This window comes from Thermobia domestica, chromosome 3 (assembly GCF_964235325.1).
Source record: "Thermobia domestica chromosome 3, izTheDome1.hap1.1, whole genome shotgun sequence".
NCBI classification, from domain to species: Eukaryota; Metazoa; Arthropoda; class Insecta; order Zygentoma; family Lepismatidae; genus Thermobia; species Thermobia domestica.
Window position 1 is genome coordinate 90620158 of NC_137456.1, and position 15689 is coordinate 90635846.

A 15689-nucleotide genomic window follows, 5' to 3' on the forward strand; every position below is an offset into this window, starting at 1 on the left:
GTCGGCATTTCTGCAAGAACAGAACAAAACGAGTAGCCAGAAAGAGTGAGTTGACTACGAGGGGACTTTAAAACTAATCATACGCACTTAAAGTAAATCACGAAAGACCACCCGCCAACAGTCTTCTTACACATCACAAACGAGTACATCTAATGAACTCCAGACATCATCTTATGATGGCGATGAGTCAGGTGTTGATGATTACCTTGCAAAACAGCCGAATATTAGAGAAAAAAGAAGCAAGCAGCAACGATATGTCGTTAGTCTTCTCGGTATGCTGGCAGACGGATTTCTAACAACTGATCGTGAAACTGCTTTGATAGCAACAAATACATTTCAATCTTTTGGAATAATTGATCCACAAAATGCTGGCTAGATGATAGACTCCCCAAAAGTCCGGCGAGAAAGGGAAAATATAGGACAAAAGGAAGTGCTAATGGCCAAAGGAAAGGATCTTAGAGGTTTGTACTTTGATCGTCTTAAAGATCAAACTCTATGCAGAAAAGAGACTGGAGGTCGCTGGTTTTCAGCAAAGAGATACGCTACTACGCTACTTATAATGAAGGAGCTAAACACTTGTTGTTAATGAGAACTTCTTCAAGGTACATACCACAAAAGGAGCGGCAATTGGTTCAAGAAGTGCGCAATCCAAAATAACTGTTATTTCGCGCACCCGGAGGATATGTTGCTTTCTATGGTTGACAATGAAAGACTTCACGTCAGAAAAGAGGCATAGAAAAAGATAGTCAACGTAATGGGAAAAGCTAGCAATGAGAAGAGCAGATATTATGACAGCAGTATCAGTAGGAAGACGAAACGAGGAAGATCAACTAAGGAAGACAATGAGTCACATGTAAAAAATGTATGCTACCAAAGCTCAATTTCAATGCAAAAATTACACAGACCTTATTAATTGGGAATCAGTTGAAGTGAGGCATCCTCCAGCGTTGTCTTGTTTTCCAACAAAGAACTTGAAATCTACAATAATAACCGTGAACATCCAGTCATAAAAAGAGCTTTAAAATATTCCTGTCACATTACGAGTACAGAACGCTGCGTGAAACTTGTAACAGAAGCATCTGCAGCAGTTTGTGGCAGAGATGGTTTTATCAGACTTAAACTAAAAATACCGATTTGTAAACACAAAAGTAGAAACAAAGGCAAACTATGCTCTGAAAATAACCAAAGATCTAATTTTGAACATAAGTCTCTGGATACTAAGGTGGGCATGGGAGGGACCTGACCGGCACGCACTTCCTCGTCGTGGGTCCTGGGTCGTTTCGCTGAAACAAGCTGAGAGGTGCAGAAAAAATATGTATTTTGTATTAAGTAGATTGTTATTTTGATCAAATTGACTAGTGTGTGATCCAAAATGTGCCTAACTCATGCAGAAAACATTTCCTAAATTTTATATATTACCAAACTTAAGAAATGTAGGTTATACTTTTGTCCATTTACCGAAGAAACGCAAAGAGTGATGTGTACGGCGGGTTTGCATACCCCATAAAGACACAAAATCTTTTTTGGCGATTCGCCACCCGAAGATATTTCATTTCAGCGACGAAATTTTTACTGTATTTTATCAACATCAATTGACAACTTTTCCGCACTATTGCGTTTTCGATATATAAAAAAGTGATTTTTCGCTCCGCCCTAATAGACGTAGACGGAACACCCTGCTGAGTAACTCTACTAGAACCAACTTCCGTGTAGAAAACAGCCTTCGCTCAGGGACAACCTCTATTTCCTCCCACATTATCAACCGCAGGTCTCCTGCTAGTCTCCTTTCTGCAACCGAAGTCATTTAGAAATTCAGGATTGTCACCCATGAAGACAACTACCTGTTGAGCATGTTGGCAAGGGTGCTTCCTGGGCAACCCTGAAATTGAAAACTGGGACACAGTTGCTTTCACCAGACATCTCGGAGTTGTATGTTACATTTACTATAATATTTCCTTGAGGAAAGGGTGCCAATTTCTTTGCATAATCTACGCAAATTTAATGGCCATGAAGGAAAGGTGTACAGATCAACAGGTTAAATTGTTTTGGTCCACAACTGCAAACCAGTCCACAAATTTCTTACGTTTCACAAAAGATATAATTTGCACTAATTCTCTAATTGTCTAGTTTCCAGGAATACCAAAAATTGAAATGTTAACAGACTTCGACTTTGGGTTACATTTTTCCTTAAGTTTATTTTAAAATGTTCTACTAACTAGATGTATTGATGATCCGATATCAATCACGAAAATAACACTTTCGTGACACACTGACAGTACTATTTTTGCAACATTATGTTAAGCAATAAGGTTTTCAGAAGATTGAGTTCCACTTGAGTTCATTTCATCTCTTTCAAATGCCCTAGAATTAAAATTACATGTTTCTGAATGACAAGTAGATTGTCCACATGTATTGCACGCTTTAAACACTCTTATTTTCGGGAAGGTCTATTTTTGATGGAAGATTTTAGGTTGTTGACGAGAAACACTGTTTTCTTCATAATGAATACGCCCTTGTTGGCTATACGAAACGGTTCGAAAGTCTCTGGAATACTTTAAGTTGGAATTGTACGAGCGAACAAAGTCTAACAATAGTTGTTTACTGGTGGGAAATTGCGTTAAAACTAGAATATTTCTCACTTCAGGTGTTACTAAATTAGACTACAAAATTCTTCCTCACACATAGGAATACCTAAGGCATTCAAAATGCGAACCTTTTCTGAACGATGTTGAAAAATGGTTAAATGATTCTCATCATACAGGGAACACCGTAGTCTAGTGGCTAGAATGTTGGACTTATATCCACGTGATCCCGGGTTCGATTCACGGCCGGTGCGTCCCAATTTTCGGCGTCCACCCAACGCCGTTTGACAAATTGGAGAGTGACGTGAAAACAAGACGTGACAAGACTAGGTCAGAAGCTCCTGAGGAACAGAGCGTCGCAGAAGCGCTGACCACGTGGTAGCTGCCAGGATGGACGTAGTTCAGCCGGGCGCTAGCAAATGACGCTGGAGCTGGTTTGGGCTCAGAAATGAGCCGTTACGTCAAGTGGCATGTTTGTTATTTTTGGTTCTCATTATACGGTACAAATTCTCCTGGATGAATTTCATGCGCGCTATAGTGGACACAAATAACTGAAGTAACCTTTCCGATATATGGCGACATTCTAAGGTTACATTATCAGCAATTGCAACTCCCTATACGCATCATCTTTCAGTTTATTTAAAACTGAAACCAAAATCACTTCATTCGCTGCAATGTCACAACATATGAATAATTCCATCTTTAATAAGAATTGAAAAAAAAGTAAACTGTCGCTCCCATCTACATATGAAGTATTCTGTAGTTGATTTTGAACGAATATATAAACTTTTTCTGAAAGATATTTGTCAAACTTAAAACCATATCCCAAAGTTTGGTTTCGTTTAGGCTGTGCACATTTGGGTCCAAAATGTAGTTTCACCCACCGCATTACTCTTTCTTTGTTCACAATTCGGTTCATTACCGGTATTGTTACCATAAAACAGTTAAACATACGTTTTTTGATCACTTTCAGTTGAAAGAGAAGGAAACGTTTGAACTACATTTTCACTCATTCCCGGACCTATGTTAGGTGGGGATCGGTGGTCACTTTCATTCCCAGTTACATTTTCATTAATAACGGCTCCCTCTTGACATTTTCACTAATATTGTTATGAAGACCTCTATTCCTACTAAAATATTCATTATTTTCGCTCTGTATATGCGAATTTACATTTTCACCTAGTGTAAAGTCGCCTAACATGTGGCTACTCCATGATAAATTCTGTACCATACGAGGTATGACTTTCACCATCCGTTTCTTTCAAATTGCCAAAATGATCCACAAGAGATTAAGATTTGGGAAATTTAAGCTGTCTAAAGAATATATTTTTATAAATTTTGAACAGGTAATGCAATTTTACGCCCAATAACTTTCTTAATACAAGAGCTTTATGCACCTTTATTTTAATGAAATCTCATGGACCTATAGAGAACCGAGTTCTAGCTACAGGTAGTTAAATTATTAATGTGCAACGTAATTCAAAGGCATGCATAGATAAAACCACGGTTCGGTAGGTTACGCATGAACAAATTTAAATCACAATGCCAAAAAAAGAATTATCACCATTTAAAAGAGAAAAATAATAAGATACAATTTAGTTACCGTTGGCCAAAAGGTTAGCCTCCTTTAAAGGTGAATATTTCTATTTGGATTCCTAGTTCAATTCACTTGTGACAATTTAACTCATTTTTAAGCATCTGGAAAGGGAAATAAGAAACCTATCTATTAGCCCAGTCAAAATAGGTTTTGTGTCAGAACAAATTCCCGGAGAGCTGAATTTTTCCTGTTGATAGACTATGATGAGATATGTAATTTCCCAAAAGTCCCCGGTTCTCCCCCTTGTGCTTTCCCCCCAGCCCCCCTTAAAGGTGAATTTGCCGTCTCTCAGAAAATTAGCCATAACTCCGAAACCAGTGGAGCAAATGCTTTGCAACTTCTTTTGTTTTCTTTGACTAATGTTAAGCTACAAAAAAGGTGTCTTTCATTTTTCTCGAAAAACGTATAGTTTCGTGGCAATTGTGTCTTAAAGAGAAAACAACAGTTTTGTGGCGGGAAAAATTCCCTTTAATTTTTTTCTACGACGTAAAGTAAAAAAATGTTTCAAATGAAAGTTTTAGATCAAAGTCTAAGCTTTAAAACGAGGTATATATTGTCACGGTACGTAAAGCCAGAGCTGAGTAATGTAGCTTTGAACATAATAAGAATATGCTTCAAGCCTCATAGGAATAAGATCAGAAAATGTCAGTTTTGGTTCGGGGGGACTATTCCCTACCCTCATATTGGCCTTTCCATTATCCACCATCTATGGACCCGCCGTGTCCCGGACTGGCAACAACCGGCAGCTTTCTTATATTATGAGTTTATTTTAATTTCTATGATTTTAAATAAATTCATAACAAGAACAGCATCACGGACCACCCACCCACCACTATAACCTAAGAATACTGTGTGCAATGTTTTCTAATATTCATTTTAAAATGAAGCCAGATTATTCGTGTAATTGATCTTCAAAATCTTCATTGTATTGAGGCACATTGTTGCACGATAACCCATTACAGTGCTCACACATAGCTGAACAGGTAAAGTCAGATATTCTGCAGCGACAATAATCTCCACACGCTGCCTTGCAAGAGCATGAAATTATTGCTAGGAGGTCATCAGGAGCAAAAGGTTTCATACTTAGTATCGGTTTTAAGACTCTTCTTTTTCAATCACTTTCTTTGATATATTCATGTTTCCAACCCCAATCAGTAGGATTAAGTTTGTTCCCTAACCACAATTGCACCTGTAAGTACACTCTGAAGAGGTGCTGACGACACGCTTCTGAGGTCGGTGGTAATTTAGCTAAATCAAAGTTTGACTTCAAAGAAGTCTTTGCAGTTAGTCTTGTAAATCTGAAATAACGAGCTTCGTTTAAAGTTGAATATTTACTTAGCCCGTACATTGAAAGAACAAACTTTTCTCCATTCTCGACAAGAGTATCTTTTGATGCATCTTGTTGGAGGAAACATTCTGCCTCACATTTTGCCTCTGTGTTTTTTTTAATTAATTCAACTGCTTTTGTTTTCCCAATTCCAAAAAATGACGAAGTTGTATCACAGCCAGAAATAGCATGGGCAAAAAGGAGAAGTTTGTCTATATTTTTGTTGGATCTTTTCAATTTATCGATATCAAAACAAGTGCTTGACGGGTTCTTTCCTCCAACATCTTTTCGAAAGAAAATGGGTCTCTTCTCTGGTGCTAATGCAACTAGCAATATTAAAATGTCCGTGTCATTTCCAACAACAATCACTCTGGAAAAGGTAGCAAGTTTGTCAATTCCAGTCCTTACAATTTCAGCATCAGCATCTTCTTCAGCTGTAACTGCTGCTAATCCAACCTTTTCCAACTCTTTACATGTGCATTCAATCAATTTCTTTTTGTTCTTTCTGTTAGAAAGAAAAGGTTCTTTTTTTACGACACATTTAGTATTTTCGTCGAACTGTATTTCGCATGAGGAATATTTCAGTGTCCTCCTTTGGTGTTCTTCATCTTTCGTAGTTGCCTCTTCTGGATAACCATCGAACACCACCGTACAATTATTTCCATACTTGGACAATACAAATGAGCAATAGTTCCTAACAATATCTCCATATGTAGCATCCTTAGGCCATGAAACATAATGAAGAAGGAAACCTCCATCGATAACTATCCCAGCATCTTCTAAGCATGGTTGCTCAACGATTCCTTCTGAAAATGCTTTAACTATAGACGATTTAGTTCCTTTCCGAAGATAAGTATCATCAAAAATCGATGGAGGTACAGAAGACAATTCATATTCCAAATACATTTTCAGTTTATTGGGGCTGTCACATACACATAAAATTCTATTAAAAAGCTGTTGTGGGTTTATGTTTACTTTTAATGATCGAACCGATACAGACTTATGACTGGCTTGAGTAATTACCATGTCTTTTCTTTACAATTTTAGCTCTCCAAAACTCTTACCTTTCATTTTTTCCATAGCTGCCAAACCCACTTCATAAGCTTTATCACTGTTAACACTATCATTTGACACAAAGCCGGAATGTAAAGACACGAGATCCCCTGAAAGCTTGGTAAAAGGGTTGTGCTGTCTCAGCCAAAATGTAAATTTCTCAATATCCTTGTTATCTCTTTCTTTCCTTGATTCCCGCAGTTCAACATGCTGTTCAGTAAAATTTAAGGCTGTTCCTGCAAATTTATCTAAGGCTTCTTGTATCTTTAAACAGTACGGTGTTCCATGAATCCATTTTGACAAAGTACTATCTGTTATTCCTCTTCCATGCGTCAGACCTCCCACCGCTTTCATTGGACGTATTAGGCATTGTTCTATTATCATGTCTGTCCAAGTTCCTGACCAATTCCTGCGAACGGTAAAATAACCTTGTTTAGTAAATAATTCGTATTCTTCTTTTGATAGTTTAGATTCGAGTTTTAACATTTGCTGAGCATATAAATGCACGGATTTAGCATAGGGCAAGTGGCCTGCAGCATGGAAGTATGGAAGCATGTCTACTACTGTACTCAAGTGCATGTTCCAGTTGCCAGTTCTTTCTGCAAATATAAATTGCAACATAAGATGTATGCACTTAATTAGATTTTTCCAAAGCTTTGCTGTTCTGCTAGATTTTTTTATCTCCTCAAAATTTGTTTCAATGTTTAAAACAGTTTCTGTAACTTCATCGTCCAGGTTAATTTGCTCGAAATCCAGTTCCTTGTCAATAAGCTGCTGACATATGTCTTCTAATTTCTTGCAGTTCTCTTCAATCTTCGGATATTCTTCTCTCATTACCTTAATGAGAGATGCTGCAGTTAAACAATAAGCTCTTATTCCTCTAGAACATGCATGCCCACTTAACATGTGATTAACAGTTGCCGAACCATAAACAGTTTCCCATAGATTTTGTAAGCCACTTCCTTCCATTATGCGGCCCACTGATCCCATATAAGACATTAAAAGGTGAAATCCACCTAACCTAAGAATAACCTTTGATAAGTCACTATTAGGATCTGACCTTTCTACGATTTCTGTTGCTTTCAGATACAATGGTTGGTCAAAAGTAGCAATGCAAGATTGATTTCTTTTTCTACATTGATCTGCAGCAAAAGATAAAGCAGAATAGATGGTAGACATATTATTTGGGTCTAAGTTTATAAATGGTACTGCCATAACACATGTAGATTCAGAAGAATGCTTGGTGTTGCAAATAATGTTCATAAGCCCATTCCAGCCAGGTTGCTTCTTTATACCTCCCATCCAAATTAAGTTTATCGGGTAAAAAAATGTACATAACTCTTCTGTGCTCTTACTAAGATTTTTGAGCTCACTGTAATCTTCTACAAAAATACTAGATAAGGGTTTTCTTTTATTAGGATAAGCCATGATACGTATTCCAGTAGTGTTTTGATTGAATGATCCTGATAGAACTCTTTTAACTCTTATTTTGGTATCAACACATGTCTCAGGAGTTATACACTGAACACCACCCATAGCATGGAAGGTATTCAAACCATCCAAAGTCCTTACATTTACATCTGCGTTGTCAAATGCAAACTGGATGAACCCTTCAGTCCTGATATTAGGTGTTCCAGCACTTATCAGAGAAGATAAATACAGAGTTGTTTCGTAATAAGTGGCAAATAACCCTAGTGATGAGAACAAATTTATAAGATATTTAGAGCCGAAAAGTCGATGAAGAGTTAGAGCTAATCCTGTTTGAATCGGAGAAATAAAAGATCTTGGCCGGACGCTTGCGAGTATGGCATGGTTGATAACAGTTGCTTTCCTCTTCACTTTTTCCGATTCTGACACATTCTTTTTACTCGTAACTCTGTCCATAAATAATTTAAGGGACTGTGGTACGACGATTTCTTCATTAGTGAGGTCTTTAATATCGGGATATGTATTTGAATCATAAGCCATTTTTTGAATATCCTCTTTTATAATATCGGCAGCTGCCTGTACAATTCTTATTCTTTCAGCGTTTTGATCGGAGTCTCGATCCTTATACCACTTGTCAATTATTTTGTGAACTGTCTCGGATAAGCAACATACATTCTTTCTACCGGAAATATTTGAAATAAGAATCCGGTCTCCAAAGTGTGTTAATAGTCGGCCTTTTAAATATCTGTCACTATAAGGTGTGTTTTCCTCGTCTTTGCATTCTTCGGGGAGAAATTTGGCCATAATGTCTCGTAATTCTCTAAGAGTAAATTGGCATTCGTCACTGTTTTCAATATATTCGCACATAGCTACAAAAGCTTCTTCTATTATACTTTTAGGCCGTCCGACAGGTTTCTCAGATTTTTTATAAAAGAAATCCTTATAGCATTCGCCATGATAACGAGCTTCAGGCGCTACAAGATCACTAACACTTAAAATCCAACTTTTAATATGGTCTCCCCATTCATCATTTCTTAAGCTGCATTGTCTTAATATTGTTTCTCTTATTTCTAAAGTTACAACATTGTACACAGATTTTCTGTGATGACATGGGTACTTTAAGTCTATAATGCATTTTTTCTCCACAAATGAAACAGTTCGTTTTGAAATCAAACTTGTTTTCAGCACTTCTGAGACTTACAACAGAATGTGACTGTACTGATGTTGAAGGTTGATTTGAAGTCAACGATGCCTTTACACTGGAAGGCCTTGTATAGTTCTGTCTACACTGGATATGAACAGTAATGGAATGTTTGCCCTCAAGTTCTGTATGTAAATTATCTTTACGCTCTAAACTGCAATGAATAATTTTTCCGATTCCTTTTTTCACTGTGACTGTGGGCAAATTTCCTTGTAAAGAGGTCTTACAAAAAATGCATGTTAAATTATAATGATCCATTTTGAACAACTCCAACACTTATACACCTTTTCTACTAAAGGAATAGGTATTCGTGAGCCGGTAGAGATGCCAAGGTCGTCAACTGATTTTCGGTAGCTCTGCCTCCGAAGAGGAGAGAATCAAATAAATCGAAAAGCCAAAGGAATAGCAAGGTCGTCAACTTAGGATCAATTTCGTCTATTTACCTCCGTGGAGGCTTATAATCAATTCGACGGTTGTTTCCTTAACCTCAGAGAGGCAAGTAATCCAACCGTATAAGAGAAGATCGCGATTACGATTCACACAATGGGGATGGAAATCCAAGGACTCGCTTATTTTTCTCCGCCAGCTACGGATACCCTATTTTTTAACCTGGTTAGAGCTCCAGGTGGCCAGTTCGACTGAAGAAACTATATTAAAATTATTTAAGAAATGATTACATTCTTCCTTCTTCACTTATTGTGATGGAAATATTTTTTCTTTTTCACACAAAAGATAAAGCGTCTCTGAGATGCAACAGCGGATAAGCAACATTTCAGTAATTTTACAAAAAAGAAAAAAATACAGTTCTAAATTATAACTGATGCAATACATAAGCAAAATAATTTCAGGCAGTAGCACAGCCATCTGTTGTAGTGCAGATGTACTATTTCGTCGGATTACACAAGCACTGAGGCTCGCTGACCCGGTGGAGCACATTTTTGTTATTTGTTTCGTTATGTGCCAAATAAAAACTATCATAATATACCTCGTTTTAAAGCTTAGACTTCGATCTAAAACTTTCATTTGAAACATTTTTTACTTTATCTCATAGAAAAAAATTAAAGGGATTTTTCCCGCCAAAAAACTATTGTTTTCTCTTTAAGACACAATTGCCACGAAACTATACGTTTCTCGAGAAAAATGAAAGACACCTTTTTTGTAGCTTAACATTAGTCAAAGAAAATAAAAGAAGTTGCAAAGCATTTGCTCCACTGGTTTCGGAGTTATGGCTAATTTTCTGAGAGACGGCAAATTCACCTTTAAGGGGGGGTGGGGGGAAAGCACAAGGGGGAGAACCGGGGACTTTTGGGAAATAACATGTCTCATTATAGTCTATCAACAGGAAAAAATTCAGCTCTCCGGGAATTACTTCCGACATCTAGCTTATTTTTACCTTCATTGACTGGGTATATTCCTTATTGAAGTAGAACTGGGACAAATTCGCCCGCTAACCAAGGTTTACGGGTCAGCCACAAGATGGCGGACTAATCAGTCACAAGGTAGGTAAACACAAGTAACGGCTTACTTTAGCGTTAAAAACGCGAACCAATTAATCAAGTCAAGCAACTTCCGTTACAAAAATGCTACAATATTTTTCTCTTTATAATTTTTACATTTTCTCTTTCATTTTGAGATCAATGAAAATTCAGGTTACAATATGAACCAACAAATAAGTGTTAGAATATGGACAGAAATGACAGAAAAGAGTGTAATTCCAAGTGAATTTCTGAGGAATGTTGTTTCTTGCCAACACACACACACACACATACAGTATATATATGAAATACCCTCTCCATTATGTAGGTCATTCCTGACTATTTCCCATATATATATAGTCAGGAATGTCAGGATAGTCAGGAATGACCTACATAATGGAGAGGGTATTTTAGTAGGAAGTAGGATTTGTTGCATTTGGTTTGGAGACGATACGGAGCTATTTGTGAAATCTGAAAAAAATATATTAGAAACTTGTGAAGGCCTACAAAGAAAATTGGCTATAAATGCAAACTTTAAGAAGAAAAACTATGGTGATGAGACAAATATAGAAGTAGGATGAGAGAAATTAATACAGGTGATTAGTTTCCGATATCCGGGTTACACCATTAGTGAGGACATGAAGTGTGAATGTAAAATAAAAGGATAAGACTTGCAAAAGAAACCTTGAGGAGGGAAAAAGTTTGGAGAGGTTTTGAATAAAGAGTTAAGTAAAAGACCGATAAAATGTTTCATGTGGATTATTGTCGTCAATGGGAAACAAATGTGCACATTACGCAAAAAGAAGGAAAATAGGACAGGAAACTTCCGAAATATGGATGTGAAGATGAATGGATAGATTTAACTAGACTAACTGAAAACAAATTAGACTTTGTTAGAAATAGTGGGGGAGAACATAACAGTTTTAGAAGCAATTAGAAAAAAAGGAGCAACTTATTGGGACAAAATTAGATGAGAAGGAACTGTGTCATGAGGAACGCCCTATAAGATACTTCGTAAAGAAAATCAGAGAAATGACGAAAGAGGCTAAAGTTCATGGAAGATTAAAATAGATAATTCCTACGTGAAGATGGAAAGGTAAACTGAACTTCGTGGTGCAAGGAAGCTTCTCGGTTAAGGCTAGTGACTCGCCAGAAATGACAGAAAATCTATTATGATGATTATGAGTAGTTAAGAGGAATGAAGTATAATTAGCGAGGAAGAGGAAAATCTTAAACAAACGCAGTGTCAGATACTTTCCATTGGCACCATTTTAAAGAGTATGGCTGAAAATACGCCGGGAATAAGTGTAAGAAGAACATATATCTACAATTTCCGTACGTTTGAGAACAAGAATATTTGAATGCAGTACGTTATTTTACCTAAAATAGAATCATTCATAAACATTCATTTACTGTATGCCATTGCTTTTATGTAAAGTGTAGCAAATATAAAGTGAGCATAACAAGTACGAAAATAGGTAACAGCATTTCTGCTAATGCAAACCTTGTTAGAAAATTCATATGTTTACAAAATCATTTTCGTGAAAGATCGCAGAGCACGTAATACGTTATTCGTTACTTGTAAATTCATAGATAAACAGTGGCTAGGTGAAGGTGATCTTAGTACTTCGACCAACATCAGCCTCCTATGATAGTATCAGTTTTTTTAAATATATACATATGATGAATCATGTACTCAAGTGAGTCCCTGAAATGAACTCGGTTACCCTGCCTTAGTGCTCTGGCTTCAGGTCTGGTTAGTCGGTATACATGTAAAGTATACCGTGTAAGAGTATGGTCACAACTAAATAAAGTAATTTAAATTCTCAATGTTAAGTACTTTGATATTTACCTTATTATATTTATAAAGCGGGAAGCACGCAAAGTAGTTGGCGTGTTAATATTTTTTGTTTCAGTTTAAAGTTCCTACGATTATACACCGAGGCTGAAAGAAACGTTCATGATGAGATGGATGATAATCATGGAATGAAGAAAATGGAATGAAACAGAGTAAGTTAGAAAAACCGTGTGATGTGTATCGACAGAAAGTCCACCTTTCGCGAGCTGCGATCAAGCCATGATCCTCGCGTATCAAAAATGAGCGATCTACCACTGATTCACCATGATCCCTAGGTACATATTGAAATACAACTATGATGGTGATCCTATTTCCATTTTTTCGTTCACCAACTTAGTTCTATACAATAGCCGCGTTATTATTTTCATATTTCAAAATAAATATCGTTGTCTAATTGAACAACATTTAACACCTGCTTTGTGTCAAACCAGTAACACCGGGCCTGTGTTAACCGCAACATTGGACCTGTGGTGTTGAAGCAAGGTGGGTAAAGTGAATAGTTATGCTGGAAACACTGGACTATGTTAAAATTGAGATGTGTTAACTAGATCTTTTTTGCTGTATATTTATCATATTTTCATGAAAGAAGTATGGAGCAAGTACTAACAGTGTCATCAAAAATATTCTGAAACCCTTTCTGAAATAATTTGTTTTCAATGTTCGTTTATTTCAATTTTTCGTTTTCTTTATTTTCTTCAGTACAAAGTTAGCCATATGCTCAGTTCTTTTACAGTTACAGATTCACATATAAATGTGTATCACGGAAGTTTATAATATACTGAGCTTTTCTAAATGATTACAATATTACTCATTAATTGTATATTTTATTTGTTTTAGCTTAAATAAATGTCCAATATAACAACTACCTAAAAATGCTTCGATGCACACAACGTGTATTTTCGCAAACAACGTTGCATGCACTTGGTGAAGTTAGCAGACCACGAAGATGGATAGGAGAAAGGTAAAATTCATTTTTGATTCTGTTACATATTACTCATTTCTATGTACATTTAAATTCTAAGCTACATTTGTTTCTACATAAATTAAAAGCAAGGGAGCTGAGTTTCAAGTTGTGAAATCACAGTAATTTTTCAAAGTGTGAGGATTCAAAAGCTGAAGAGAGATGTGGTAGGAAATGGAACGTTTTGGTTGCTAAAGCCATAGTAAAAAGCCTTTCTTGCCCGCTATTCGTTATATTTTTGCTCTGATACTTGTATAAGTTCAGTCCATTTTATCTTCTCTATCTTCCTCCAACACCACATTTCGAAGCTCTCTAATTATTTCTTCTCTAACTTCGGTAATGTCCAAGTCTCTGAACCATAAAGTCCAATACTCCATATATAGCACTTGACCAATTTCTTCCTTAGTCAATATTAATTCTGCTAGTTAAGAGTAATCTTTCCTTGTTGAATGCTTCTTTGGCTATGTCAATTCTCGACCTGATCTCTTTGGTACAGTACGCGTCTTTGGTCAAAATACTTCTCAGATATTTGAAATGGTACCATCCTTCGTAGAAAGGCTAATTGGATTGGGGACATCTTGCGAAGAAATTGTCTTCTTCATACCACCATAGAAGGAAATGTGGAAGGAAAGCGAGGAATAGGACGAAGAAGAATACAAGTGATCGATGATTTGAAAAATAGAAGAAAATATTGGGGGTTAAAAGAGGAAGCTGAAAATTGAGAAACATGGAAGAAACATTTCCAGGTCCAAACTGAAAATCAAAAAAGAAAAAAAAATCTCATTAGTCCCAGGACCTGCCTTAATGCAGAATACTTAACAATAATAATAATACCTGTATAACGCTAGCAATACGTTATAGACTAGAGTTCAAGTGATGACTCCCAAATTCTTATTAGAATTACTTAAGTTCATAAGGGGGTTATTTGTGGTTTCCGTAAAGAAAAAAAAAGAAAACATTGACTTGTATCTTTGATTTCTGCAAGTTATGTTGAAAAAAAAATGTAGATAAAAAGCTACAGTGTGACGCCACTTAACTTTGTTTAAAATGTAAAGTTTCTAATCAAATCATGCTTTTTAAATATTCTGACGTAAAAATAATCGTAATCTTCCGCGTATCTGACTGACAAAATATCGTAATTATTACGAATAATATAAATTAATAGTTAATAATAACTAAAAATTAAGTTAACATAAGAATTCACAAAAGGAAAAGAAATCAAGCTGGGTGATTTTAACTAAGAGATTATCATTAGACCCATAGTAGAAACATTAATTAAAGTAAGTTAACTTTATATATCGGAAACAATAGAATCTGATACAAATTCTCAATATCAGTTGCTTATATATTAATACTTTTCCAACGCAATATGTACATCTCTTTACTAAGCTACTTTTTAACAAATAACAGGCGCCATTTAACGCTGGAAAATGATGATTAGTCTTTCAATGACTTACGTTCATTACGCTAGCTTGGATGTTACTAGCAACGTATGACATATAAAGAAATATAAAGAACATCGTTGTTCGTATTTTAGCGTTCCTTCGTTCAATCACTTAGTTTTGTGACGCTTCCGTGGTGTTATTCTCACATCGTTTAATACTGTATGAAATCGGTAACACCAAGCTAGTGTTAACAGCAACACCGGTTCCTTGGTGTTGAAATAACATACTAAAGTGATAATCATGCTGGAACTACTGGTCTGTATCAAAATTGTTTTATAACCATATTTTCTTCTGTGTATGGTCGCTTCTTCAACCAGTATCATAATCATGATAATATTAACTCCAACGGTGAAGATTAAGACTGTCATCTTCTTAAAGTAGGAATATGCTGGTTGGCATCCTATTAATATTAATTACTAGTCTTGCCAATTTCTAACGACTCAAATGCTCGCTACATGTTGTTTTCAGATTACATACATATATATATTTAACTTAGTAAATAGCTCGTTATGTTATGTTTGCGGTTGCTATATCTCTTAAATATTTATTGTAGTTTATAATAATAAAATCAGGGGTAAAAGTGAGGGGGAACGCGAGGGGACGCCGTTACCACACTTGCAGAAAATATTTATGCGTCCCTTCACTTCCTAAAAAAAATACAATGGGCAAAGATAGGCATGGGGGACGGCATGACGTCATGCGTCCCCCTACCTTTTCAAATTCACTTTTACCACTGGCTAAAATCATTAGGAAATTATTGAA

General features: G+C 36.2%; 1 protein-coding gene across 1 annotated transcript in view; it reads left to right on the forward strand.

Moving 5' to 3' along the window:
- The first annotated feature begins 13393 nt into the window (after window positions 1-13393).
- LOC145681867 (uncharacterized) overlaps window positions 13394-15689 on the forward strand; it is a 148161-nt gene continuing 145865 nt past the window's right edge. The window contains exon 1 of the mRNA XM_081753473.1: window positions 13394-13482. Coding sequence (XP_081609599.1) covers window positions 13394-13482 — 89 coding nt within the window. The remainder of the gene's footprint in view (window positions 13483-15689) is intronic.